This window comes from Eubalaena glacialis, chromosome 1 (assembly GCF_028564815.1).
Source record: "Eubalaena glacialis isolate mEubGla1 chromosome 1, mEubGla1.1.hap2.+ XY, whole genome shotgun sequence".
NCBI classification, from domain to species: domain Eukaryota; kingdom Metazoa; phylum Chordata; class Mammalia; order Artiodactyla; family Balaenidae; genus Eubalaena; species Eubalaena glacialis.
Window position 1 is genome coordinate 55,853,811 of NC_083716.1, and position 27,132 is coordinate 55,880,942.

Here is a 27,132-nt window from a genome sequence, read left to right on the forward strand (position 1 = left end):
ATTCTGTTAACCTTTTATTGATTTGTAGGAACTGGTATTTGAAAAACCAGCCTTTTGTAGTTTGAATTGCAAGTGTTTTTTCCCCGTTGTTTATTGGCCTTTTGACTTTTCTTATGGCTGTTTTTGCCATCCAAGCTCTATTATTTATTCAGGAACAGGCTCCATACTGGGTGCTGAGGAAACCAGGATGAACAAGACCAACAATTCCCTGCTTTCCTGGAACGTCCAGTCCATTGATCCAAGGAGGGCTGGTTCTGTAACAACAGCATAGAGATCTGGGCTATAGGTTTGACCTGACGAACGAATTATACAGGGCTTGTAGCTACCAAATCTAGAATAGCCCATGGATGGCACAGATGAAGAAATAGGCCTAGAGAAAAGCACAAGGTTTCATAGCAAATTGGTGTCCCAGCTCTGGAGGCTTAGTTCAGAGCTTCCAAAAGGAGGTCCTTTTGGATGTCAGAAGACCACAGTCCGGGCTCATCTGCCTCTTGGGAGAGTTTCTTCATGTTTCCTGGCTGAACAACATGGAAATTAGGGCATGGGTGTCTCTTGCCTAGCTCTAAAACAGATACTCTATTCAAGCCTTAGATATAACAGGGGAAAATTCCTTGTACTTCTCTAAGATATCACAGTTGTTTCTCAATTTAAGGCAGTGGTTTTCCACCTTGCCTACATACTAGAACCCCCTAGGGAGCTTTAAAAAAATACTGGATCCATCCTGGATGCATGCCCAGAGATTCTGGTTTAACTGGACTAGGATCTGGCCTGGGCAATAGAATTTGTAAAAGTGTGAAGCAACCAGATGGTGTGGAACCCTGGCTGCACATTGTTTATCATTCCATATGTGTTTTTACACTTTACTACCTTGTGTATGGAGTTTTAAAGGTTGCTGTTGTGCAGTCTTAAAAATTTATATAAATTGTATCCTACTGAGTATACCACTGGGAGCTTGTTTTTACCTAGCATTGTTTTGATGCATCCCAGTTGATACTTACACCTCTGGTTCATTCATTGTAATTATTATAGCTGGTTAAAACCTTACTTCTACACCATCATTTTCTGCTCTCTTTTACTGCAAAATTCATGTGCAGTTAGTGGTTCAGGTCAAAAGCCTTGGAGTCATCCTTGACTCCTCTTTTTTTTATGTCCCAAATCCATTCATTTGGAAATCCCCTTAGCTCTGTCTTCAAATATATCTGACAATTTCTCATCACCTCCACTGCTACCACTGGGTTCCAGCCATCATAATCTTTTGCCTGGATTATTGCAGTAGCATCCTAAGTGGTCTCCCTGGTTGATCTCCTATAATTGATTGTCTCGAAGCAGTCAGGATAATATAAATCAGATCATTCCTCTTCTCAAAACCCTCCAATGGATTCCCATCTCTCTCAGTAAAATCAAGTTTTACCTGGGCCTGCCAGAACATGGCATGCATTTCTACCATCTCACCACCTTCTGATCTTGTTACTGAGTCCAAGATCGTACCGCTCGACGCCACATGTCAGGCCAGGAAATCGAGAGAGGAGTTGTTGGGGCAAGGAATAGCAACTTTATTCAGAAAGCCAGCAGAACAAGATGGTGGACTAGTGTCCCAAAGAACCATCTTACCCAAGTTAGAATTTGGGCTTCTTTTATAATAAAAGGGGAGGCAGGTAGCTGGTGGTTGCATACTTCTTGATGCAGGAATCCTTTGTTCTTGCAGCTGTCCACAGAGGTCTGGTTACACTGTTCCTATAAATTTCCAACAAGATAATTGCTATTTTTTATTCTGCAACTTTTTTTAAAAATTTTTTTTAATTTTTGGCTGCGTTGGGTCTTTTTTGCTGCACGCGGGCTTTCTCTAGTTGTGGCGAGCGGGAGCTACTCTTCGTTGCGGTGCGCGGGCTTCTCATTGCAGTGGCTTCTCTTGTTGCGGAGCATGGGCTCTAGGCGCACGGGCTTCAGTAGTTGTGGCACGTGGGCTCAGTAGTTGTGGCTCGCGGGTTCTAGAGCACAGGCTCAGTAGTTGTGGTGCACGGGCTTAGTTGCTCCACGGCATGTGGGATCTTCCCGAACCAGGGCTCGAACCCGTGTCCCCTGCATTGGCAGGCGGATTCTTAACCACTGCGCCACCAGGCAAGTCATATTCTGCAACTTTTTAAAGGTCAAAGCCTTAAGAATGGGCTATCCTGTATACTTCAGGCTATAGGCAACATTCTTTTACAAAGGTGCAGAGCCAGCATGACTAAGCACAGGCCACAGAGCACAAGAGTTAGCGCTAAAGGAATAGATCCAGTATGGAGTCAGGCTTGTTCTTCTCTTACAATCTCATCTACCTCTGCTCCTCACTCATGTTGCTGTAGCCACATTTGCTTTCTTTTTGTTCCTTGAACATAATCCCATCCCCACCTCTGGACCTTTGGATTTGCTGTTTCCTCATTGATCTGAAAAGGGTACTGCTTTTGAGAAATCAGTGTATTGGGGAAAGGAACACAGAATCAGGAAAACAAAACAGACCAGCCTGTCACCTGTTTTCCCATGCCAATTTACTTTTCCTCTGGTTACCTCTTGGTTCAGAGGCTTGATCCTATCTGAAATGACCTCTTTACACTGGTCACCTACCCAAATCTTCTCTACCTTGAAGGTTCAGTTCCAGCCCAGGCTCCCTCTACATCCATGTCCATACCATCCCTGACCCTTGCCATCCAAAGACTATTTTCCAAAACTCATCAGAGATTACCAGGGGCAGCCTGGTTCTGGGTAATTTCTCTTAAGTTGTGAGCGCTGGTCTTCTAGACTTGATGCTAAATTCTTTTAAGATGGTTCTCAACTTTGGTTGCATATTGGAATCACCCAGGAGCTTTAAGAAATGTTGTTGCCTGAGTCCCATCCCTGAGAATCTGATTTAATGGGCCTGGGTGTGTGGCCGGGACATCAGAATTTTTTAAAACCCCCTCAGGTGATTCTACTGTGCATCCATTTTGAGAACCATCAACTTTCCTACAAGGACTGTCTCTTGTATTCTCTCGGTAGTTTGAATTATTATGGATTCTCGATTAGTTTATAAAATAAAGAAAAGAGAACCTGCTAATGCTTGTCAAAGGCTAATCACAGCGATCAGTCCCCCCACCTGCTTTCTGTAATTTTCCACTACTCTGACTCTGCTCAAGCCCCTGCTTGTCTCCCCTCCCACTTCTTCATTTTCCCTTTAAAATTCCAGTCACCTTTGTACAGAGCCTGCCTGAATTCAGTTCTATACTGAGGGCTCTCCCCTAACTACAGGAGTTACCAAGTAAAATCTCTCTACACTGCCTTTAACTAGTGTTTGGCTTTTCTTTAACCATCTCCATTTAACAAGATCCTTAGGTGATTTGCATGTATATGAAAGTTGGAGAAGCACTGTTTCATAATACTTATCATTCCCTAAATGACTTCTAATAAACAGCCCTCAATTATAGACAGGAATTATTATGCCCATTCTACCATTGAGAGATTAGGGTCAGAGCTTTGCTCAAAGTCACACAGTTAAACTAGAACTTGAACCCACCTCAGAACTCAGTCTGGTGCTCTTTCCATAATGCCATGCTAATTGGGGAGAGAAGACACAATGCACGTAAAGACCCAGGAATAAAACAGCTGGTGAAGGAGATCACAATAAGGTTCCTCTCTAAATATCCAATGCAGCAATGTCCTTGCAGGCTCTGCTCTTCTTTGGTTGCAGGAGAACTGTTTCAGAATCGTGTCTTCTAGGCACCAAAGAATTCTCATCTGGGGGCTTCCCTGGTGGCTCAGTGGTTAAGAATCTCCCGGCCAATGCAGGGGACACGGGTTCGAGCCCTGGTCCGGGAAGATCCCACATGCCACAGAGCAACTAAGCCCGTGTGCCACAACTACTGAGCCTGCACTCTAGAGCCCACGTGCCACAACTACTGAGCCTGAGTGCCTAGAGCCCGTGCTCTGCAACAAGAGAAGCCACCGCAATGAGAAGCCCACGCACTGCAACGAAGAATAGCCCCTGCTCGCCACAACTAGAGAAAACCCGTGTGCAGCAACAAAGACCAAACACAGCCAAAAAAAATAAAATAAATAAATTAAAAAAAAAAAAAAAAGAATTCTCATCTGGGTTATCCTATCAATAGCTGGAGTCCCAGAGATCACAGCTACTGGGGGCTGAGTCACTGTATTGACCCTCTTCAAGTACTAAAAAGCGCTGCCTCAATGTCTGCAGAAGCCCAGCGCTTCAGGGGCCCCTGCACATACCACATAGCCGCCACCACATGAAGTCAGACCCAGTCCTGGTCTTAGTCCTGAACTAGCTGCCCCTACTTACTGTACACTCAGTGTCGACACGCCTGCCTTCCCAGCTTTACCTCCAACCTCAGTCTTCATCCTTGCTTTCCTGGATAAACACTGACTCCCCTCCTCCTGGCTGCTTTGGTTCCTTGGGTAAATACAATAGTTTCCCCTTATCTGCGGTTTTGCTTTCCACCCTTTGTTTCCCACGGTCAACTGCCCTCTGAAAACATTACATGGAAAATTCCAGCAAAAAACAATTTATAAGTTTTAAATCACACACCATTCTGAGTAGCATGATAAAAATCTCGTGCTGTCCCACTCTGTCCTGCCTGGGATCCCCAGCCATCAACATCGTCTGCTGCTGACATCCAACCACTGATACTGACATGGCTCAGTAATCCAGGATCACCTGAAGCAGACAATCCTCCCTCTGACTTAGTGTCAAAAGGTCAGTAGTAGTCTAACTCTACATCACAATGCCTACATCATTCACCTCGCTTCATCTCAGCACGTAATCATCTCACATCATCACAAGAAGAAGGATAAGTATGATAGATGTTTTGAAAGAGACCACAGTCACATAACTTTTATCACAGTATAGTAATTGTTCTATTTTATTATTAATTATTGTTAATCTCTTATTGTGTCTAATTTATAAATTAAAATAATAGGTATGTATGTATAGGAAAAAACACAGTATGCATAGTGTTCAATACCTTCCATGGTTTCAGGCATCCACAGGGAGTCTTGGAACATATACACATGAGGGGACCACTGTACTCCTCTTCTCTGGACTCCCATCCCCGCCTTCCTACTCCTGGGCCAATTTGGTGCCTTGAGCAGACTCCCTAGGGCAGAGCTCCCTTCAGGCTCTTGCTGACCTCGTACTTACTCACATGACAAAATTTCAAAGATAACAAACCAATGAACTAAGTTACATTTCATCTTCTCTGTCCTTTTTCCTCCTCAGTCACCAAATTAGGCTAGAAAACCACCAATAGGAAAGCAGCTACCGATTTTAAATGCTAAGTCATTCCTCTAGGAAAGACAGACAGCAAAATCACTAACATGAATGACAGGATGAACTTTTCTGGGCATTTGGAAACCTCTTAGATCATCAGAACTAGAGGAACTCCTCCCCCGACCCTACCCCATACACATGCAGAATACTGATTTTTCATGTTCAGTGTCTTTGGCACCACTGATTTAATAAATTCAGCCGTTATTATGGTAAATATTTTTATTGTTAGTTTTGTCAGAAACGTTTGTATATATGGGCAATTTCTGATGCCTAATTTTATTAGAGCCTAATTTTATTGATCATTTCTTCTAGAAAATGAAATCTCCAAGATTAGAATGGAAGACAATGAAAAAATAGATTTCACTTTATAGTTTACCTTTATCAAGCCATCCAAAGCACATCAGTTCTTTTATACGAGTATTACTTTAAAATAATATAATAAATCATAACAAACCAATGAACTAAGTTACATTTCATCTTCTCTGTCCTTTTTCCTCCTCAGTCACCAAATTAGGCTAGAAAACCATCAATAGGAAAGCAGCTACCAATTTTAAATGCCAAGTCATTCCTCTAGGAAAGACAGCAAAATCACTAACATGAATCATTCATTGAAAACACAAACCAAAACCTTATACCCTTAATCTTCAAGTCAATCACCAACTTTTCTTAGATTTTTAAAGACACAAAGATAAAAATCATTTCAAATAACAGTACTCAAACACCATATATGTTTGTAATGAGGTGTAGCAGTCAACTTTAAGCCTCATATTTTCCAGGTTTTAGCTGAAATAAGCCTTATTAATTAGCTTTTTAGATTTTTATCAGTCTTGTTTGGGGGTTATTTTGCCTTATTAGGCCTAAACAGAGTACAATATTAAAATATGTTAATTGTCTATACTGAGAATATGGCATAAATGGGTTTCTAACTCCTTAGGGACAGCAGTGGAAACACAACACATCCCATGAACACAGGTGAGAGCCCTAGTTATCCCTGAGCTGGGCAGTTTCACACAATCATTTTTTCTCTGAGGCTGAAGTCTGTGGTTTGATCTTCCTAGCAGCTTCCAGAACAGAAACTAGGTTTACTTTGTCTCCAAATTCTTTTTCTCGGTGCTCCAGAAGAATGCCCTGAAAGGAAACAAGAGGGTACATCAGTCCTCACTCTGAGTCATTCATTCATTCATGAGACAGACACTGAGCGCCAGCTGTCCATCAGGGCCCTTGCTTGGGCAGCAAGGAACAGAGATCCGAATCGGTCCTGGCTCTGCCCTTGAAGAGTTCAGTCTTTTGGGGAAGGTAGATCAGGGGAGGCTCCCTCGCAATATTTGGACTGTACAAGCAGCACTTTGGGAGCAGGAAGTCAGGAGTGATTAATATAACAGGGCGATCAAAGAAGGCTTCACAGGTGATAAAGCATGTCTACAGGTAGAGATGCACGTAAAAGAACATTCCAGGCAGAAAGAAGAGAATGAGCTTGCACAGAAAAGCCTGAAGTTGTGGAAGTAGAGCTCAGAGGTCAGACCTTGACAGGCACTAAGTGAACACCTGAAAAGGGAGACGCTATCTTTAGTTTTCCTACGACACTGGAGGCCACTCACTTCTGATACCGTGAAGCAAAATGCACTAAGACATACTACACCCCAAAATACCCTACAGTTGTAAAAAAGATAAAATGTGTTTGAGATCAGCATCAAGGAATCCTTGTTAAAGGGTTCTTTGATAGGTGACAAATTAAATTCAAATTGAATTTAAAAAATAAACATTTATAAACATGTTCTTTGTACCATTATTTATAAAGACTTTAAAAAAAAAAAGTGCCACCACACTGTGGTGACTACAGGGAAGCAGATCAGGAAACTATATTTACTTGCTCATTAGAGCGGTTTGCAGACATTAAAAACACTGAGGAAGAACATATGATGACACGGGGAAATGTTCATGACATGCTGTTAAATGAAAAAAGAACATCTAGTTTAGTAAGGTACCATTTTCTAAAAAAAAAACCACAAAAGGCCTGTCAGCTCAGCTCTGTCCTAAGAGGTTGTCCCTGGTAGCTGAGCTTATAGAATGGCTCTCCCCACCTTCTCCGTTTTCAAATTTCCTATGTTGAAAACACACTGCTTCTTTAAAGTTAAGTATGCTTTAAAGATTATTATTACAAAGGAAATCCCTACTGAGTGGCACCTGGCACAGTGGGACTGCAAAAACTCTGCTCTCAAGAAACACGGAGGTAAGCCCCGAGGCCAGGCCAGCCTGGTCAACCTTCCACCAGGAAGGAAGAAGGCAGGAGCTCCGGGGAGCACCAACAAAGTCAAACAACACCCCAGGAGCGAGCCAGCCAGGCTTGGGCAGCCCGTGAGCACCAGGTGAGTCACTGCCAGGCAAGAGGAGGCTGGCAGGTGAGCCAAGCCCTTCCCCGGGGGGTGAGAAAAGGCAGAGATAGGAAGGGGAAGGAATCCCAGGGGCCCGGAGTGGGAAGAGGCTGAGGGATCCTGAGGAAGTGGCCTGCCCAAGCGCAAGGGTACCTGGAAGGGGTCTTTGGGAACCACCTCCAAAGAGGGGCTAGGGGCAAGGGAAGGGCAGGGTCTCTGGAGCAGGACAGATCGGAGTTCCTGAGTTTCATTTCCTTTGCACCACATACTAGCTGCATATCTTTGGCTGAGTTATTTCATAGGCCCATTTCCTTACATGTAGATGGGAATAAAAATACCGACCATCCCAGACTGGCTGCAGCGAAGACATGCGATCATGTATATGAGCACCTGGCACAAGGCAGGCACTCACTGGCAGCCATTATCACTAAGACATTTTGATACATTACCAGAAAGTTAGCAAACAGGTTTATGTTATATCAGACACCAATTCATGCTAGATTCTCACACAGACAAGCAACTGCAGATACCAAGGTTTAAAAGGAAGAGATTCGAAATACAGCTTAAAATTGAAGGCTTTCTAGTCCCACTAGCTTTCCTCCCCAACCGGGGGAAGTATGCAGTTATCAATGTCAGTAGTGAGTTCCACCATGCAGACCAACCCTGTCTTCTTTTTTTTTTGGCCGCACCATGCGGCTTTTGGGATCTTAGTTCCCTGACCAGGGATCGAACCCGTGCCCCCTGCGGTGGAAGCACCGAGTCCTAACCACTGGACCGCCAGGGAATTCCAACCCTGTCTTTTTACAGACAAGCTCAAATGTTAACGTCATGCCCAAAGTTGGCGAGACGGGCCTAGAAATCAGACCACTGGGTCTTCCTGCCAGGCCCTTGAGTCTGTCCTTTCTCTGTGCCCACCCGGCCTCTGCTGGCACTGCCCTGAGTCTGACGTGGAGCATCCACCCACCCGCCTCCTGAGCCCACAGTAGACCTCATCTCTCCACACCTTCCCTTAAGCCCCCGTGCTGACTCTGGATCCCCACAGCCAGGGCCTGAAATAGACAGCGCAGAGAAGTCTGCTGCCCCTCCAGAGACAGCCAGGCCACCAGGATGCCTGCAGGGAAAGCACTGCCCACCACAGCTCCCTGCTGCTCCCCCAACGAGGTCTCTTTCCATTCCTTCTCTCCTCTTCACTTTACTGTCCATCCTTGATGACAGGGAACCCTGCAAGGGAGTAAATTCTTCACAGAATAAAGACTCTGCTTTTGTTCTAGTGCAGAAAACAGAACGTGACATCAGGAAACCCGGGTCCAGGCTCCTGAAGTGCCACTGAGGAGCCGTCCTCCTTGGTGCAGTCACTCGCCCCCTCACAAGTTATTTACCTGCAGGACTCAGACTGTGTCGTGATGTTACTGTGACGAGGGCGGGGGTCATGTGTGAGGGGCCGAGAGAGCAGGCGTGCAATAAACGATCATTTCCCTCCCTTCCCCTTCCTCGTGCTCCCTGGCTTTCTGGAAGGAAGGCTGGGAGACTCCGAGCAGGGAAAGCCACCCTCCCACCCGACACATCGGGGTCTCATGCTCACAGACCCCCGAGTGAACACACTAGGAATTTACCTGCTTTCCTGGTCCCACCACAAAAACTCCCCCAAGGATGAAGCCCTCGCCTTCCAGGTTTCCGGAAAAGCCTCCGCTCCGGGCCCGGAAGAAGTTGTACCAGACGCCCAGACGGACAAATCCCATGAAAATCATCTTGCGCCTTTCGGGACCATAGAACTTCTTCTGTAGGAGCGAGGGAGACAGACCCCGTGTGAGTAGCCCATATGCCTGCCTTCCCCGGGGAGGAAAGTTCCCAGCAGGGCACCTGCTTTCAGACAAAGACCCAAAGGCTGCTGGTTCCGGTCCTCCCCCACCCGACACGCACAGCTGCCACCCAGGAGCGCTCGCAACCGCCCGAGCTAAGCAGAACCCTGCAGCCTGCCACCCTGACTCTCACCTCTTGCTACGGACGTACAGGGTTCTTGGGCCTGACAGAGTGATAACAGTCCTACATTCTGCAGAGGTTAGTAGAGGGGACAGAACTATGGCTGCAGTGAATTAAGGGACAGGGGCTTGTGCTGGGCAACCCCCTGCAGCGCGGGGGGAAACCGGTGGAGCTTTCAGCTATTTCCAAGGCTCCCATTCCCGGGTCACAAGTCAGGAAGGGCTCAAGTAATAACTGAAGGACAGCTCTTAGGTTTTTTTCACTCATGCTCTGCTCAGAGGGCTGGGGGCAGCTGAAAGGGAGGCCGACTCCAACTCCTGTCCAGACATGCTTTGGGCCACCGAACTCTCCACGCACGAGCGCAATCCCCAGCAGTCTGTGTCCGACAGGCTCACAGCACACGTACCTTTTCATCCAGGAAGATTTCGCCTTTGAAATAAGGCTGGAAGTCCTTCACTTCAGTCTTGACCTGCTCCTTTACCACTGCGTACAGGGGGATGCCCAGCTCGTCCAACTTGGGCTTCAGGGAGGACAGGTCTGCAGCCTCCTGCAGAAGGCAGGAAAGGTCAGGGGCATGAACCCTCGGGGCTCTGCAGCCAACCAACACCCTCTTTCCTACAGGCCCAGAGCGTGGCTGGCACCGAATGCAGAAGAACAAAGGCAACAAAATGCCAAGAACAATTAAGGCCTGTGTAGACCAGCAAAAGACTGTCCCAGCTGGGCACGAGGCCTCAGGATAGAGTGTCAGGTCCCCTCCTCAGCCCAGGTTCCTGTCCTCTCCATGGAGGGAAGGAGAGGCTAGGCTCCTGTTATGGGTGTCCTAACCATGGCCTGGGGACCATCCGATAACTAAGAGCTTGCACCCAAACTCAGTCCTCCACTCCTAGCCACAATGCTTCTCTCCTAATCTCCCAGCCCCTCCACTGCACTACAGCAAACTAGCACAAGGACCTAGCAGTCGATCTCCATGCAGGCCATGTGAATAGCTGCCTCCACACCTCTGCTCAGCTGGCCCCCTCTCATTGCAATAACCTTCCTTCTTTCTCCAGCTCAAATCCTACCCTCTAGAAAAGGATCCCTGTTCTAAAAAGTCCTCCCTGGCTAGCCCAGCCTGGAGTAAAGGCCTGATTCTCTGTGTATATCCAATCTTTCCTGCTTGGCGACTTTTTCTGTACTGAGTCCACTGGGTCCCACTAAGTTGAGCTTTGTCCCTTAAGTTCCCAAATGTGTCTCAGAGTCAGAAACTGCCTTCCATTTCTTGTATCCCTCAGTGCCTAGCACATGGCTGGATATGCAGAAGGTACTAGGTACCAGGAGGAAAGATTCCAGGTGAAGGTGGACAATGGGGAGACCGCAGCTGAGCTGGTAAGTATGGACATCGCTGATTCTCAGGAACTGCGGGCTAGATGGAAAGATGAAACTCACACATCAGGGTAGAGCTTCGATGTTAAGAACAAACTCCTTTTTCACATTTGGTGTCAGAATTAAAGAAACAGCAGGAAATCCTATCAGAAGCAGCCTACTTGCCTCCAATACATTGCTATATGGTGGCAACTGCATTTAATTTTTCATTTATTTTCTAGAACAACAACAACAAAAGGATAGCTAATGAAGCAGAATTCATTACAATGCATTTGTCAAGAGGTTCAGTGAGTGGCAAACTCTGCCCAAGAGCAGAGAGGACTACAGGTCTGATGTGGTCAAAGACCACCTGTGTGTGAGAGTAAAGGTTTTACTCACTTTCCCTGGGCTTTACTCAGAAAAAGTGTGAAGTGGAAACTGAGTCACATGCTTCCCCCCTCAAAATAACTTTGCCTGCCATCCAACCATCCTTTTAGAAACATAAGTTTCCATAAAATGCTCTACCAGGGTACAGACCAGAGCCCAGAAAAACAGGTTGTAATTAGAGCAGTTGCTCCTGGAACCTTGGGGTTTAGCTGGCCTTGAGAAATCAAGTCCCAACAGGCTTCCATGTTGGTATTTGGAGGCATCAGAGATTGGACTCAAAAGCCCTGAGTTTAAATGTCACCTCCTGTGGTAGGCAGAATAATACCTTCTAAGGATGGATGTCCACATCCTAATCCCAGGAACCCGTGAATATGTTTTGTTACATGGGAAGGGGGAATTAAGGCAGCAGATGAAATTTAGATTGCTAATCAGGTGATCTTAAAGGAGATTATCCTGTTTTATCTGGGTGGTCCCAATGTGGAATCACTCACTAAGGTCCTTAAATGTGGGAGAGGAAAGCAGAAGAGTCAGTGTCATAGTGACACAATGTAAGAAAGACTTGGCCAGCTATTGCTGGCTTTAAAAATGGAAGAAGGGGGCATGAACCAAGGAATGCAGATGGCCTCTAGAAGCTGGAAAAGACACAAATTATTTATCCCCTGGAGCCTCCAGAAGAATTACAGCCCTGCTGATACCTTTATTTTAGCTCAGTGAGACCCATTTCAGAATTCTGACCTTTAGAACCGTAAGAAAATGAATCTGTGTTATTTAAAGCCACTGAGTATGTGATCATGTGTTACAGCAGCAATAGGAAATTAATACACCCCCTGCAGCAGTATGACATTGTCACTACCTCTGTACCTCAATTTCCTCCTCTGTAAAATGAGAGTAACAACAACAAGCTGTATTTTCCAGGGATGCGGTGGGGAACCAACGAGGTACCGTGGAAAGTGCCCTGAAGGTATAGTACGATAGTGCTATAATGTAATGTAGGCAGATTCTCAGCCAGCCCAACCACACAAGCAGGGGAGAGCTCTGCAAGGCTGAAAGGAAATGCCTCAGGATGAGAGAGGACAGCCAGGGGAAGGAGGATGGCAACTCGGACAGGACCAAGGCCATGACCTGGAAAGCAAAGTTTTCTCAAGAGCTGGAGTACTGTCGTTCCCAGTTCTCCCCCAGGCAAAGCCGTGAACCTCAGAACCTGGGTCTTCTGTCACTGACTGTATGACCATGGATAAGTCAACAAACCACTCTTGTCCTCAGTTTACCTATGTGTAAAGTGACAAGGCTGGACCCTGCCTTCCCTTGACAGGCTTCCTCACTTACTGAACAGACGCGATAGCCTCCCTTTGAGGGGCCAACCTGGAGACCTCCCAGTCAGTGAGCCCCAAATTGCACCAAACTCTCATGCCCACTGCACCCACACTATCGGCATGACCAAAATCCCCTGGGCTTCAGATCCAACGCCGAGAGCACAGAGAGGCAGCAGAGTCACCACGTGCGGCTCTCAGCCGTCCAGCAGGGACACCAGTGGGCTCCCCAGGAAGAGGCAGACAGGCAGGTCCATTCTAAAGGTGTGGCCCTGTGCTTCCCCGGGTGCTGTAGCTGCACCACAGGCGAGGCTGCCCATGCCTGTACCAGTAACGATCCAGGCACCTCGTTTCAGTAAGCAAACCCCTGTGCTGAGAACCAGGAACATGCAATTGGACCTGGTCCAGGACACAGATACTACAAGAGTGAAAGGCCTTGGAATGTCAAAGGAAAGTCAAATATGTTGCTAACCCTAGGATATGGTGAGCTGTTAAACGACCAGAAACAGAGAATTAGGCAAAAAACAAAACAAACCTAGAGTAAATAACATAATGGGCCACTGTTGGTCCTGGCTGGAAATGCCCCGGTCCCCACTTGCTAGGATCCCTTCCTCCAAACAGATCCTCAAATGCACTCACCTCTCGACAGAGGAAACAGCCTGGCCTCCGCACAGCCATAATCACAGCTCCATTATTTTCCCAGAGCGCCTTTGCTTTAAAAGTCATTGGTTCTGAGGAGAAGAAAAGGGAATTCAGTATCATTTCCTCTCAGCCTGGCCCCAACCTCTAAGCACCTCATAAACAGCACCAGGCCAAACAGAGGACCTGCAAAAGTATTTCACATGTGGGAAAAAGCAAACAGGAAACACGGACAGGGAATATTCATCTTTCCAAGGAAAATGAATCCAGTGTAAGGGTCCTACTATATAACCAGAAGGCCCCTCCCCCATAAAAATCTAGTTGTGAACTTGAACATCCCAAACTGGAACATTTCTGGAAAAATAGCATATTCCTTTGCTGGTCTCAATGGACCTTGTAACAATCCTTTAGGGCAGATACATGGCCAAAACTTGAACGAGATCTTGCACTTTGGCCAAGAAAACCCCAACTCTTAAAAAAGTATTCAAAGAAATTAGGTCAAAAGAAATTAAAAACAAAAAAAAATTTAACCTAAATATGTTAACTGCAACGTTATCCATAGGAGAGGGTAGAAGATGTCCAACAAGGAAATCCTTTGGGTAGCAGAGTAGTGTAGCTCAAGCCCGGCTCCAGTCACACTGAGTCCGCATCTAGGTGTGACCCGGGGCAGGCTATATCTCCTCCCTGAACCTCCATTTCCCCATTTGTAAATGCAGATGCCTAGCAGATCCACTTTGGGCCACAGGGAGTATTAAAAGATGGATATAAAAGTGCTCTCCAGGTAATACAGAGTTAGTGAGGGCTCAACAAGTACTATCCCTTATTATTTTAACATTTCTCAGAGGAATCCATGTCCCTGTGGGATGTTATGTAGGAAAAAAAGAAGGTGGGAGGGGATTGAAATCAAATGACACTGGGAAACTCTGGGTCGAACGTAGCTAAATAGGACTCTCTCTGCAGGGCTTCTTAGTCCCTTACTGAGGTGACCTGCATCATAAATCTGCAGTCACAGTTCCTGCCTTCCCTTGACAGGCTTCCTCACTTACTGAACAGACGCGATGGCCTCCCTTTGAGGGGCCAACCTGGAGACCTCCCAGTCAGTGAGCCCCAAACTGCACCAAACTCTCATGCCTACTGCACCCACACTATCGGCATGACCAAAATCCCCTGGGCTTCAGATCCAACGCCGAGAGCACAGAGAGGCAGCAGAGTCACCACGTGCGGCTCTCAGCCGTCCAGCAGGGACACCAGTGGGCTTCCCAGGAAGAGGCAGACAGGCAGGTCCATTCTAAAGGTGTGGCCCTGTGCTTCCCTGGGTGCTGTAGCTGCACCACAGGCGAGGCTGCCCATGCCTGTACCAGTAACGATCCAGGCACCTCATTTCAGTAAGCAAACCCCTGTGCTGAGAACCAGGAACATGCAGTTGGACATAGTGTTTCTCAAATGTATTGGACTCAGGAGCTCCTGTTTTTGAAGATCCAGGAGCCTGGAATTCCTCAGAACACACTCTGGAAGGTTTGGTTGAGTAAACAGTGGTACAATATTACTAAATATTATGGAATGATTATCAAAATGCTTTTGATAAGAAAAAACTAATACTCAGCCATAAAAAGAAACGAGGGGCTTCCCTGGTGGCGCAGTGGTTGAGAATCTGCCTGCCAATGCAGGGGACACGGGTTCGAGCCGTGGTCTGGGAAGATCCCACATGCCACGGAGCAACTAGGCCCATGAGCCACAATTACTGAGCCTGCGCGTCTGGAGCCTGTGCTCCGCAACAAGAGAGTCCGCGATAGTGAGAGGCCCGCGCACCGTGATGAAGAGTGGCCCCCACTTGCCGCAACTGGAGAAAGCCCTCGCACAGAAACGAAGACCCAACACAGCCAAAAATAAATAAAATAAATAAATAAAAAATTAAAAAAAAAAAAAAAAAAAAGAAACGAAACTGAGTTATTTGTAGTGAGGTAGATGGACCTAGAGTCTGTCATACAGAGTGAAGCAAGTCAGAAAGAGAAAAACAAATACCACATACTAACACATACATATGGAATCTAAAAAAAAAAAAAAAAAAAAAATGGTTCTGAAAAACCTAGCGGCAGGACAGGAATAAAGACACAGACGTAGAGAATGGACTTGAGGACACGGGGAGGGGGAAGGGTAAGCTAGGACGAAGTGAGAGAGTGGCATGGACATATATACACTACCAAATGTAAAATAGATAGCTAGTGGGAAGCAGCCACATAGCACAGGGAGATCAGCTCGGTGCTCTGTGACCACCTAGAGGGGTGGGATAGGGAGGGTGGGAGGGAGACGCAAGAGGGAGGGGATATGGGGATATATGTGTACGTATAGCTGATTCACTTTGTTATACAGCAGAAACTAACACACCATTGTACAGTGGTTATACTCCAATAAAGATGTTTAAAAAAAAAAAAAAGAAATAGATTTTATGTCTTAAAAAAAAAAAAAGAAAAAGCTAAAATGTAAAAGATCAATGTACAAGTACACCAAGATCATAACTACATATTATTACGTGTACACCTGGGAAAAAATGTGTGAAAATAAACAAGATTATTGTGTTAGGGTAATGGAATTATCAGTAATTCTTAAAGTGTTAACTAAATTTTTCCTAATGTTATATTGCCTTTTCAATTAAAAGAAAAAAAAAAAAACTACTTTAGAGAGAAAAAAACTAAGTAAGCCTGCATCCCAGCATCTTGGAAAAGCACTGACACCAGTGGGGTCACTGCTTACCCTTCTCCAGTGTTTTCAGGTCTATATCCTCCAGATACTCCAGCGTTGCTTTCTGGGGCTTGGGCAGAAATACGTCTGTGTTGGCCAGGATCAGTGCCAAGGCAGCAGCCCCTATGGCCCCCGCACCAATGGACCACATTCCCATGGTGAAGAAACTTGGATCCTGGAGGAAAGACATTTCTGGAGATTGAGAGAAAGGAAGAAGACGTTACTGCTCCCACAGGACAGCCGGAATCTGATCTCCCGGACAAGGCTCTGGCTGGGCAGCCAACCAGGGGGCCAGAGGCAAAGGGAGGAGGCGCAGCAGTGTCAGAGATGGGACTGGACAAGGGCTGCTAACTGAGCGCCTGCCCACCTGCCGCTACAGGAGCCTGGGAATACAACACACACGTGGCGGTTCCCGCCCCAGGGAGCTCACTAGCGGGTCAGCAGCCACGACGGAGGCGACAGCCTCTCCTGCTGCCCCCTCTCCCTCGCTCAAGGCTGTGGCCTCCCAGCTTGGTGGCGCTCCTCCAGGCTGTGTCACTGCCCTCCTCATCCATGTCTGCTCTCTTCCTTCACAGCCCAGGAGTGGCAGCTCCCACCTCCCTGAGGAGGGAGCAGCCTCTCTGTGTGATTAGATTACTTAGAGACCAATCACCCTGTTGTAACCCTACCCTTCCTCCTCGCTGTGAATCCCTCAGACGCAGAGACCATGTCCTATTCATCCAGCCCCCAGACAGTGCCCAGCAGGGCCTCACTCGAAGTAGGCAGGCAATCTCAGTACATTTCTCCAACTGAGAATACCTTTATTTTCTACTCATTGTACACATAAAACAGGCTCACGGTGAAAACAAAACAAAAAACCAAAAAAGAAGCAATACATAAAACCACAGTTGACAAGAAAGCAAATATCCTCTCAACATCTACCACCTATTAAATTATACAGTTTAATAGAGATGGCCACTATTAGTCTGACATTTTTCCCCTGTGAACAGAATTATACAGATGTCTGTCCAGTGAACAGGTAGAGAGACTGAGAGAGTAGGCAACATGTACGAAAGAGCACGGTGCTGGGGTGTCTGCTTCAGAGGACTGGGCAACAGACAGTCTGCATTGGGCAGGGGGCTCTGTAGTTGAAATGGAGGTCCAGGCAGGTCCTATAGCATCCGGCCTCCTCCCCAGCTCATGCTTGGGGGCCTCACCAAGGCTTCCTCTAGTTGGGAAGCCTTGTGCTTCTGAGTGGGAGCTCCTGGAAGCAGCCCACCCCTGTAACCGCAGCAAGCCTTCTTTTCTTGACAACCACTTACACCTATCTTTCCATCTGGCCCTCTCGCCATCCTAGGATCTGACTTACGCCGGAGCCTTCCTCCCTAAGTACCTGCACGATTCTATGTGCTCGGATCACTGGGTACCAACCTGGGGTGTGTGTCTATGTGTATGTGTGTGTGTGGCCCACCTGACCTCATCCCACCTAACCAAAGGCTTAATTCTCCCCTGCAGGACTTGACTCAGGAGAGGACCTCTCCAAAGGATTAAGCAAAGGCCCAGATATCCGCATGTCACTGCCAAGGGAGGGGGCTGTGAGGGATCCACTGCCATGAGGTAGGGTTGGGAGTAACTTGGTGGTGATAACTTTGGGAGGAAAAGGGTAGGCCAGACTAGTGTTAAGGCCAGCCCGGGGAAGTTCAGACTTGAGTTCAGAAATAAAAGGGAACGTTCAGACAGGGGGTGTGGAGTGTGTACTGGGAATGACCAAATGAAAATAGCCTTTAAGAAAGAGGAATTTGGCATCTGTACACTAGGGGAGAGGAAAAAGAAGGGGACTCTGTGTGTGTTGGGGGAGGAGGTGAGCTGGGAGAGAAGAGTTTCTTATAACCTCAAAATGTGCTCTCGTGCGCTGGCAGCATTGGCATCGTGGAGAACTGCAGAATTTCCAGCCTTACCTCAGAACTAAGAAATCATAACCTGCATTTTCATCAGACACGGCAGGCAATTCACAGGCACATGAAAGTTTCAGAAGCATTGTCTTGGGACAAAGAATTCAGGTTTTGTGGTTGGTTGGCCATAAGCCACAGAACAAAGTACAGCCATGAGGGCAGGCTGGCCTTGGAGAGCTGGGCCTTCCTCAAGGGCCGGCTTCTGTTCCCTCAGCTCACTGTGTGAGGGCAGCCACGGAGACAACGAGAGTCAAAAACCAGGGCACAACTCCACGCCTCTGCCCGGAGTGTGCTTCCTCATTCGCTCTATTCTGCATGACTCAGACGCCTCTTCCAGGGGTCTTCTTGGATGCTCTGCCTACCCATGCCCCCCCCAAGAGGGGATTATTCACCCCCACCTGTGTCCAAATCACACCACGATCCTTCTGATTTGGACCTGTTTTCAAGTTTTCTCTCTTTTGACTCTTCCTCAGTTTATCTCTGAATTCCCCCATGCCCAGCACAGGGCCTGTTTGTGGTCCACAGTGGGCTCTCCATAAATGTGTGCCGAAATGAATTCAGTAGGATTGAGGGATGAAAATGATAACTTATGGAGGACCGAAGCGCTTGGGTGAAGCAGGAAAGAACGTTCCACAGGCCAGCTTCCAGTTCTTTTATGTGTCAAAGTTACACATTACTGCATTATAGTTCACAGAACAATCAGGAGGAAAACCACAGCTCTCACCTGCCTGCTGTAAACAGGAGATTCCCCAGAGCCTGGAACAATTTCTGTACCTTGACGCACTTCCAAAACCTCCCTGGACTGCTGACATGTGTATATGATTAAGGCCCACATGGCACGGTCTCTGATCACAGATTTGCTAACATTTCTGCATCAGTTCGCAAAGGCCAGCTTACACCTACCCTCCAAAAGGACTCGCTTCAATTCCTGGGACACATCAGAGCGTTGCAGGAAGTCCAGGGACCCTTCCAGTCAGCTCCACACCCTTCTAACACACCACTGGCTGTTTTTGGAGGCAAACAGGCTCCGGCTCCCCACTGCCCATCAACAGTCATCAAGCCTGTTTGCTCGCGAGCACAAGGGAATCAGACTCAAACAGACTCAACATTTATTTCCAAACATTTATTCAGCACTGACCTGTTTAATAAATGGCAGTTTGGGATGACATAAAACTAAATGATAAACAGTCCTCAAGGAGATACAGGCCCAGTACACAGATAACAGAAATTCAAGTGGAAAGGTATGAACACGAGGCTAAGGCAGTGCAGGGGTGAGAACCAGTTACGTCTGGTCTGGGCAGCCATAGAAGTACCCAGAAGGAAATGGCTTTGGAGCAGGCATGGGATTCAGAGAGCAGGATGGAGCAGCTAGGCCAGGCTTGGGCTCAATAAGCCTGGGAAACAGCGGGCTGGCTGGGGTGAACGTCCCAAAGGCGCCCGACACCCTACCTCAAGTTCACAAGCCGGATCACAAGATGTGGGCTTCAGAAGCCCCAGGAGCATTGTTTAGCACCCCACCCCGCCTCCAGCTGCGATCCGGAAAGCATAAGCACAGAGTCACCCCTTTGGGAAGCTTGGCCCAGGACCTCAGGCCCCGCAGCACTAAGATGTGAGAGTATTATCAGCACCAGAGGTGAGAGGCTGGCCTCTCCATGAACATATACTCCCAGCGGGCCTCTAGCAGCTGCCTCTTCTGCCGGTGGGAAGCAGTGAAACCTGACTTCCGGAAACACCTAGAGAGTGTATAGATCCGGCCTCTCAGCCAGGCCCCCCTGAGCTGCAAAGCAATTCCCATCCCAGCATGTCTTTGGAGCAAGTGCCATGCAACCCGCTGGCTCTGAATCCTGCATCACAGCTGTTCCCACCCACAAAAAAGGACTGGAGGTAGCAGGAAGCTTAACATCCACACAGAACAACGCATTTTCACACGGGCCTCTAAGGCTACTAACTGGAGAGAGAGGGAGAGGCCGGTAAACGAGCACTTACTTAGCGCCACCCGAAATGCGTGCCTTAATTTCACACAGTCGTATGATGCAGATAGTATCCTGTTATGCAGCTGACAACGCTGAAGTTCAGAGAAGTTCAGTACCTTTTCCAGTGTCACAGAGCCAGCAGGACAGTGCTGCATCCTGGACCCAGATCACTAGGACCCCAAAGCCTGTAGTCTTTCTACTACACAGGCCTCCCCACACGTTCAGTGGTAGGTTTCTGGAGGTCAAAGGGCATGATCCCTTTTGTCTTAAAGAGAATTTTAAATGAGCAACCTATTTATTTTTCTATCATCACATACAGTCAAACCATGTTTACTCTAAAGGAAATGTACCGTGTAACAGATGTCCCTTCTCTTTCCTCCCCTCTCTATCCCCTTCTGTTAAGGAAAGGGTCAGTTTCTCTGAAAGATAATAGCAAGGCTGTTTACAGAAGAGCCAGCCGCCACCTGACACAGCCACAGTATTCCGTTCCCCACTGTGGCACTTATCTGATCTGGTCTCTCCCACAGAAGAACGTGAAGCATGATAAGACCACAAACAAACAACAGCTGGGGCGGCTCAGAGTGGCAGCGCTGGTCTGGGATAAGCCTCTCGGGGCAGGAGACCCGGCTGGGCTCCCTAGGCCCAGCTGGCTTAACTCCTCCCTCGGCCTCATCTTCCTCAACTCCAAAATGAGGGAGTTGGATGGGGTGAATGGCAAAGCTTCTAAAGCACCCAGTGACATCGTGGGATTCTATCAAAAACAGCTCACTTTGGAGCCTGCACATTCTCGGTTCCTCATCACGACTCTACCCCACCCCACCCCCATTTCAATTTCCAGAGTGTTTCTTCCCTGCTGCCCAGAGCTTCACAAGGCACCTCCCCTCCCCGACACATGGTCCCTCATCCCCAACCTCGGGCACCAGGCACTCACCATCCGCAGTGCGCACACCCTGGCTTCTGCTGACCCACTGGGAGCAGGCAGCCGGGGAGGGCTGGAGGTGGGGCTCTGGAGTCCCGCCTATGGCCCTAAGCTCACTCCATTGGCAGGACCAGGCCACCCAGAAACCCTGGGGCTCCTTCAGCTGCTGATAGTCAATCTCCAGAAAACATCAATATGGACAGCTGCCAAGACCACCTAGCCCTTCAAAATGTTGAGCAAATGTTGAGTCATTTGCAGTCACGCAGATTATAACATTTGTCAAGTGCCAACAGACTCCCTCTCTGCTTTCTGGGGCAGGTTAATGAAGCGAAGCCCTTAATGTGGCCCTTAACGCAGCCCAGGGGTCACACTAACTGAAATCAAAGGAAGATGTCCCTTTCTCCCTGGCCGCTTATGTAACAGACAAACAAGCCTGACTCCGTAGTGGATCTATTCCTTTAGCTCTAACCCTTGTGCTCTGTGGCCTGCGCTTAGTCATGCTGGCTCTGCACCTTTGTAAAAGGATGCTTCCTAGAGCCTAAAATATACATGATAGCCCATTCTGGAGGCTTTGACCTTTAAAAAGTAGCAGAACAAAAAATAACAATTGTCTTGTTGGAGGTTTATAGGAACCCTGTGACCAGACCTACATGGACAGCTGCAAGGACAAAGGATTCCTGCACCAAGAAGTATGCAACCACCAGCCACCTGCCTCCCCTTTCAGTATAAAAGCAGCTTGAATTTCTAACTCGGGTAAGATGGTTCTTTGGGACACGAGTCCATCGTCTTCTCGGTCTGCTGGCTTTCCAAATAAAGCCGCTATTCCTTGCCCCAACACCTCCTCTCCCGATTTACTGGCATGTCGTGTGGCGAGCAGTATGAGTTTGGACTTGGTAACACTTGTGCAGCCTGCTCCCTTCCCCTGTCCTCCACCCCACACCACTGGGGCCCCTGACCTGCTGTCTATTCTTCACCTCCCTCTGCCTTCCCTTCTTTTCCTGCCACTTCAAGACTCCTCTCAACCCACACTCCCTGCCTCAGTGACCTCACCTACGGCCAGCACTTCACCCACCACCTTGGTAGTGACTTCCAGGTTCCAAGTGCTGCTCCAGACTCAAAAGTTTCCACTTGGGGGTTCTATAGGTTGCCTCTGTTGCGTCATGACCAAAGCTGAGTCAGTTTCTCTTCCGCAGTTCTTTTTCCCTAGCTCAGTGAATGACACAAGCATGGAGCCAACTGCTCAAGCCAGAAACTGCGAGTTGCATTTTACTCTTTGTTCTCCCTCATCGCCCACATGAAATCAGTCAGGAAGTTCCGACCATCCTATGACATGGGTTCACTACCCATCCCCTTCTCAGCCTCACTGCTGCTGTCCACGGCAAAGCCCCTATTACTCTGTACCTGGCCTATCTCAGTAACTACAGAACTGAGCTTGGCTGGCTCCAGCCAGGTCCTCTTCAGCCTATTCTCTGTGCTGTAGCCAGAGCGATTGTCACACTCCCCCGGCCTGATCACATCCTTCCCTTGCGTTCAGACACTCACTAGCTACAAACCTCTCAGCCCGCCCGCCGCCAGGGCCCTTGACAGCTCAGCTTCAGGCCACCATTCCGGCCTCACCCCTGGCCACTTCAGCACCCTCGTCAGATCACTCAATGTGCAAGGACTATGACATGTTTTGTTAGGCCTCTGCACTGTTGCTCGTGTTGCTTCCGTTACCCAGAATGCCCTCCCCGCCCATGCCAACTAGGGAAAGGCCCAAGCACATGTAACACTTTCTCTCCGGAGCCTTTCCTGAAAGCCCCAACAACTGACTGCTCCCTCACCTCTGGTTAGATCGCAGGCATGTATGTGCAAACACACACATACCTTTGCACGATGCACAAGCAGATGGACTTAGTGAATTTAGTTATTTACGAGTCTGTCTACACAATATGGTGGAGCAATCTGAGGGCAGGGGCTGTTGTCTTATTCATTCCTGCAAATTCAGCATTTAACACAAATCTTGGCAACTAGTAGGCATTAAATCTCTGAATGAAATGATCTGAATTTTACTCTTTAAACTCCGCAGTGAGGCAGAGCTGGAACTAATTTGCAGCTGGTTTGACCTTAAAGAAACACTCAAGCCTGGGGCTTAGGTGACCTTAGGTTGGGTCCTACCTCCACTGCTCATTGGCAGGGTGATCTGACACAAGCTATGAAGACACTCTGGGCCTGGGTCTCCTCATCTGTACAGAGGAGGGAACTAGAAAATCTACAAGTTCATCTCAATTCTGACATCCAAAGACTCTGAAGTACTGCATGATTGCAACTCCAGGGTTCTGACATCCAGAAAGCCACGGGGACACCTGCCACTACTGCTCTCCTGCTGGGTGTGTACAGTCTCACCCTCTGCTTCCCCAGGCCTCATTCTACCTGTTCAAAGAGCTGCCTCTGGGCAGGAACTGATAAAGTCTTACTAAAACAAAGTATCAGCACTGGGTGGGTTAATTCATGTCTGAAACAAGTAGAGACAGCATCATATTCCAAACATTAAGGGTACACACCTGCCCAGCCAAGCCCGACCCAGGGAATCCTCCCTCCTCATAATGAGCTGGCTTGAGGCAGACACAGGGCAGAAGGAAGAAAGGGGTCCTGAGGGAGACAAAAGAAACTAGGAGTGTACATGGGCTTCCTTGTCTCAAGCCCTCAGTGAACGAGGCTGGAAAGGATGCTTCATCTTCTTTTCTTTGCTCTCCTCTGTTCCTTCAGAGCTCTAGTTCAGACCCTCCTTCAATGAGCAAAAGAAAAAACTAAAGCCCAGAGATGGGACCAGCTAGCCCCAGGTCACTTGAGGGGAGGACTGGTTAGTGGCTGTGCCGGGACTCAGGTCTCCCAACTCCCAGTCCATAGCTATTTATCCTGCATTGGACACTCCTGCATAGGCTGAAACAGTGTGGGATCAGAGCTCAGGAAGAGGGCCTGCAGGTCTTCAAGTCTGCTCACTGGCCTGAAGAAGGCTGAAAGCAAAACTGCTCCTGAACAGAGCCTGGGAAATCGGGTGGCTAGAGAGAGCACTAATCTTTCCCAAGCCCAGTGCTTTGTGTGCAGTTTATAATTCAAAGCCAAATGTTTTCTTAAGGGTCACGTTGCCCATTCTCAGCTGAGAAGCCACTCCATACCTCTCCTCCCCACAGTAACAAGGTCCTGTCAATTCTGGATAGACAGCCTCGAAAATGGCAATTTAGCAGCCTGGTGACACGGGCACCCAGGGCCCCACGAGCAGTAGGACATACACTCCCACCCACCCTTGTTGTCAAGCACCATGGAACTAGCCAGTTGCAAGGAGCTCTCACCTACTTGCCTCGGTCTCTGACTTCCTGCTTTGCTCCTTGGGGTGACTGCTTAGCTCTTAAATGCCAGATTCAGAAAGTTCTGAGCAGATGCTGAATGTAGAACAAGAGAACTGGGAAACATTGAGTCACTGCCAGTGTGAGGAATATGAGGGCTGGAAGAGGTCTTTTCCTCTGATCAGCTATCCTGAGGCTACAGAGCCCCACGCAAAATACCTGGCTATTCTGCCCCTTGCTTGCACAGCCTCCTGTCTGGGCTCAGTTATATGAGTGTGGGTGGAAGGCAAGGGAGATACCACAAAAGAAACTGGGGTTCAGGACAAAAATCCTGGGTTCTCACTCTTTGATTATGAGAGGTCACCTCGTCCCTCTGAACCTCAGTGTCTTCTTAAAAAAAGGGCACTTTGAAGGGTTGTTGGGAAGACTATATAAGAGCAATGAGGAACAAACTGTAAGGCAGCATTATCTTTCTCTTCTTTGCAGGGCTCAGATTCACTCATTCTCCTATGAGGGCAGGAGATCTGAAGCAGAACAGACACAGAACACTGAACAACTTCTTCAGCTGTGTCACTGCAGGCCTGCCTCCTGGGCGGAAGTCCTGGATCTGGAGGGAACCCTGGCTTTTCTCAGGCCCCTGTGGTCTAACTGCCACTCCACAGTGCATACTCCATGCTGCCCTTTTGCAGCCTGCCAGAACCAGAGAAGGCAAATGGCCCTGCCCAGTTGTAATCTCCCTGTGTCAGAGGCCACTGAGCTCAGGGGTGAACTGGTTCCCGCACGGTGTCTCCAGACAGTTCTTGCCACACACGCCTCAGCAGAAGGAGGTTTGGAGTGTCTCTGCTCAACATTTCACAAAAAGGCAAGTACCCAGCTGGCAGGAGAGCTGCCTTATTTCTGGGATACTAATAGAGCCTGGGGCTTTGAGCCTCAGAATTCCAGTCCTCACCAGACTTTCCAAGCACCATTTAAGTGACAGAAGCAGATAAGACAAAATAAGAAATGTCTTCATACCCCTCAGGAACAACGCATAAGATCGCAAATAAATGGCATGCCCTTATAAAGAACAGCAGTACAGGAATGGCCACACCAAGAATAGCTCAAACCTAATTCAAATTCCTACAAGCTGTTAAGAACCTGGACAAGGCACTGTTTTTGTATCAGTAAAACAGGAATGATTCCCAAATTACAAAATGTAATCTTCCACAGAGTTGTAAGAATCAAAGGATTAAATGTATACGTGGTGCTTTGTAAGCTGCCTTACAAAGAGTGACATAATGTGAGGTGTAATTCTTACTTATTTCTAGATTAGTCAATGATTGCCCCTAAAATGTTGTTTGTACATGAGATGGAGGGTTTCTGATGACCGGGTATGTTCCAAGGAGACAGGGTTTCGGATCTCCAGGACTGGGCTGGAGCAGAAGCATCGGAGACTATACAAGGTGGCTCCCAGACAATGCTTTGCTAAATAAATCCCAAATAATAATTTTCTGTTTTTAACCATCTGACAAGTTCAAAGGAAAATACATTAAAAAAAAAAAACCAAAAACTAAACTTGACGGTTAGAGAATTGGATTGTGGAAAGAGCCTCGTGTGGTAAGGAAAAGAGGCCCAGAGTCAGCTGGGACTGGACCCCAAGCCGGCTTCTGGCCCCCCGGAGGTGCTGCCTCCCCACGGCCCTGGCCAGGCTGGGCCTTAAATATCTTCTCCAACTGCTTTAGCTCCGATCCCTGCAACAACCTCGAGGAGAGACTGTCCGATCATCAGTCAAGTGCCTTGATTTTTCACTCCCAGACTTCAGCACAGTGTATTAAAACGTACGGCTGAGCTCTTTTCAAAGTTGCCAGGGGTTGTAACCTTTGGGTAAGGGAGGCAAAACAGGTGCCTCTGAGATGATGAAAAAAGCGAGAAATCGCGGCGTCATAAAACACAGGACCCTAAGCAGGCACAGGGCCCAAGACGACCAGGCTCTTGGCCTCCACCCGCACATCGCACATCGCCAGCTGGTCGGCCCGCCACCCGCAGGCAACCCCGCAGGCCCATCCCGGGCTCGGCCCCGCAGAACAGACGCGCCAGGACAAAGCCCCTTTCTCAGTTCTTTGTCCCAACAATCCAGGCAGGCCGGTGCCATCAGCCTCTCTCAAAGCCTGGGGGCGGGGAAGAGGGGGGTTTCTCGGCCGGTCAGATCAGCGCCGGGTCCCGGCCCCGGGTTTTCTGACCGCAAACGCTGGGTTTTCCCGCGGAGCGCGGGGCTCAGGGGCGGGAGGGGCGTCGTCCTCCGAAGGAGGTGGGGGCTGCCTCGAGACCCGCAGGTGTGGCCGCGCCCTGCCGGCTCTGAAGCAGCTTCCCGCGGGCTCCGAAGCCGACCGTGGGGCGGACCTAACCAGCCCCGCATCCGTCCAACCCGCGCGCGCCGACCTGCCTCGTTCGCCCCTCCCTGCCTCAGTTTCCTCACCTGCCTTCGCGGACGTCACGTGCCCCGCAGAGCCCTGCGCGCAGCACTTACCGCTCGCGCTCCCCTGCCGCCCGCCTCCTCTCGCGCCCGACGCCGGGTGGCTGGCGGATGGAACACACTCCCCGGCCCCAGGGGTCCCAGGGGTGGCCCCAGCGCCTGCGCAGGTTCGCGCCTGCGTCTCCCCGCGCGCCACTCCCACGTGACCCGCCCCGCCCCCCGCCGTGGCTCAGTGCCAGCCCGGCTGTGGCGCTGTCGCCAGCTTGGAGCGCGCGTCCAACCCTATGCGGCTCTCGGGACCCGTTCGCATGCGGTCCCTGGTTCTCACAGCTCCAGCTGCTTTCAGTCCTTCACGAATGGTGACCCTAGACTCCTGATTCATTGTCAGGGGCGCCTTCTGGAGCAAAAGGAGGCTCTCGACTGCCCTGCTGGGATCTGGAAGTCCTGTAGCCGAGGACAGTCCC

General features: G+C 48.6%; 1 protein-coding gene across 4 annotated transcripts; it reads right to left on the reverse strand.

Moving 5' to 3' along the window:
• Window positions 1-4,914: 4,914 nt before the first annotated feature.
• PRXL2A (peroxiredoxin like 2A) lies at window positions 4,915-26,857 on the reverse strand. 4 transcript variants are annotated; one of them, XM_061196907.1, is made up of 6 exons: window positions 26,723-26,857; window positions 16,080-16,242; window positions 13,329-13,420; window positions 10,058-10,198; window positions 9,285-9,449; window positions 4,915-6,427 (listed from the first exon to the last, which is right to left on the reverse strand). In XM_061196907.1, exons 2-6 carry the CDS (start codon window positions 16,222-16,224, stop codon window positions 6,314-6,316), a joined length of 657 nt encoding a protein of 218 aa, XP_061052890.1. In that variant the 5' UTR covers window positions 16,225-16,242; window positions 26,723-26,857; the 3' UTR covers window positions 4,915-6,313. The 4 variants fall into 4 exon arrangements, with proteins under 4 accessions (XP_061052890.1, XP_061052883.1, XP_061052864.1 ...); XM_061196900.1 differs by having other exon boundaries at window positions 26,672-26,816; XM_061196881.1 differs by having other exon boundaries at window positions 16,080-16,259; window positions 26,672-26,816.
• Window positions 26,858-27,132: the final 275 nt, after the last annotated feature.

Excerpts from the sequence above, each read along its gene's own strand:
- PRXL2A (XM_061196881.1), bottom strand. The coding sequence starts at position 16,257 with ATGTCTTTCCTCCAGGATCCAAGTTTCTTCACCATGGGAATGTGGTCC. Across the intron at positions 10,199-13,328 it reads GCTGTTTCCTCTGTCGAGAG|GAGGCTGCAGACCTGTCCTC; the intron begins GTGAGTGCATTT and ends TGCCTTCTGCAG. Across the intron at positions 9,450-10,057 it reads AAATCTTCCTGGATGAAAAG|AAGAAGTTCTATGGTCCCGA; the intron begins GTACGTGTGCTG and ends TCGCTCCTACAG.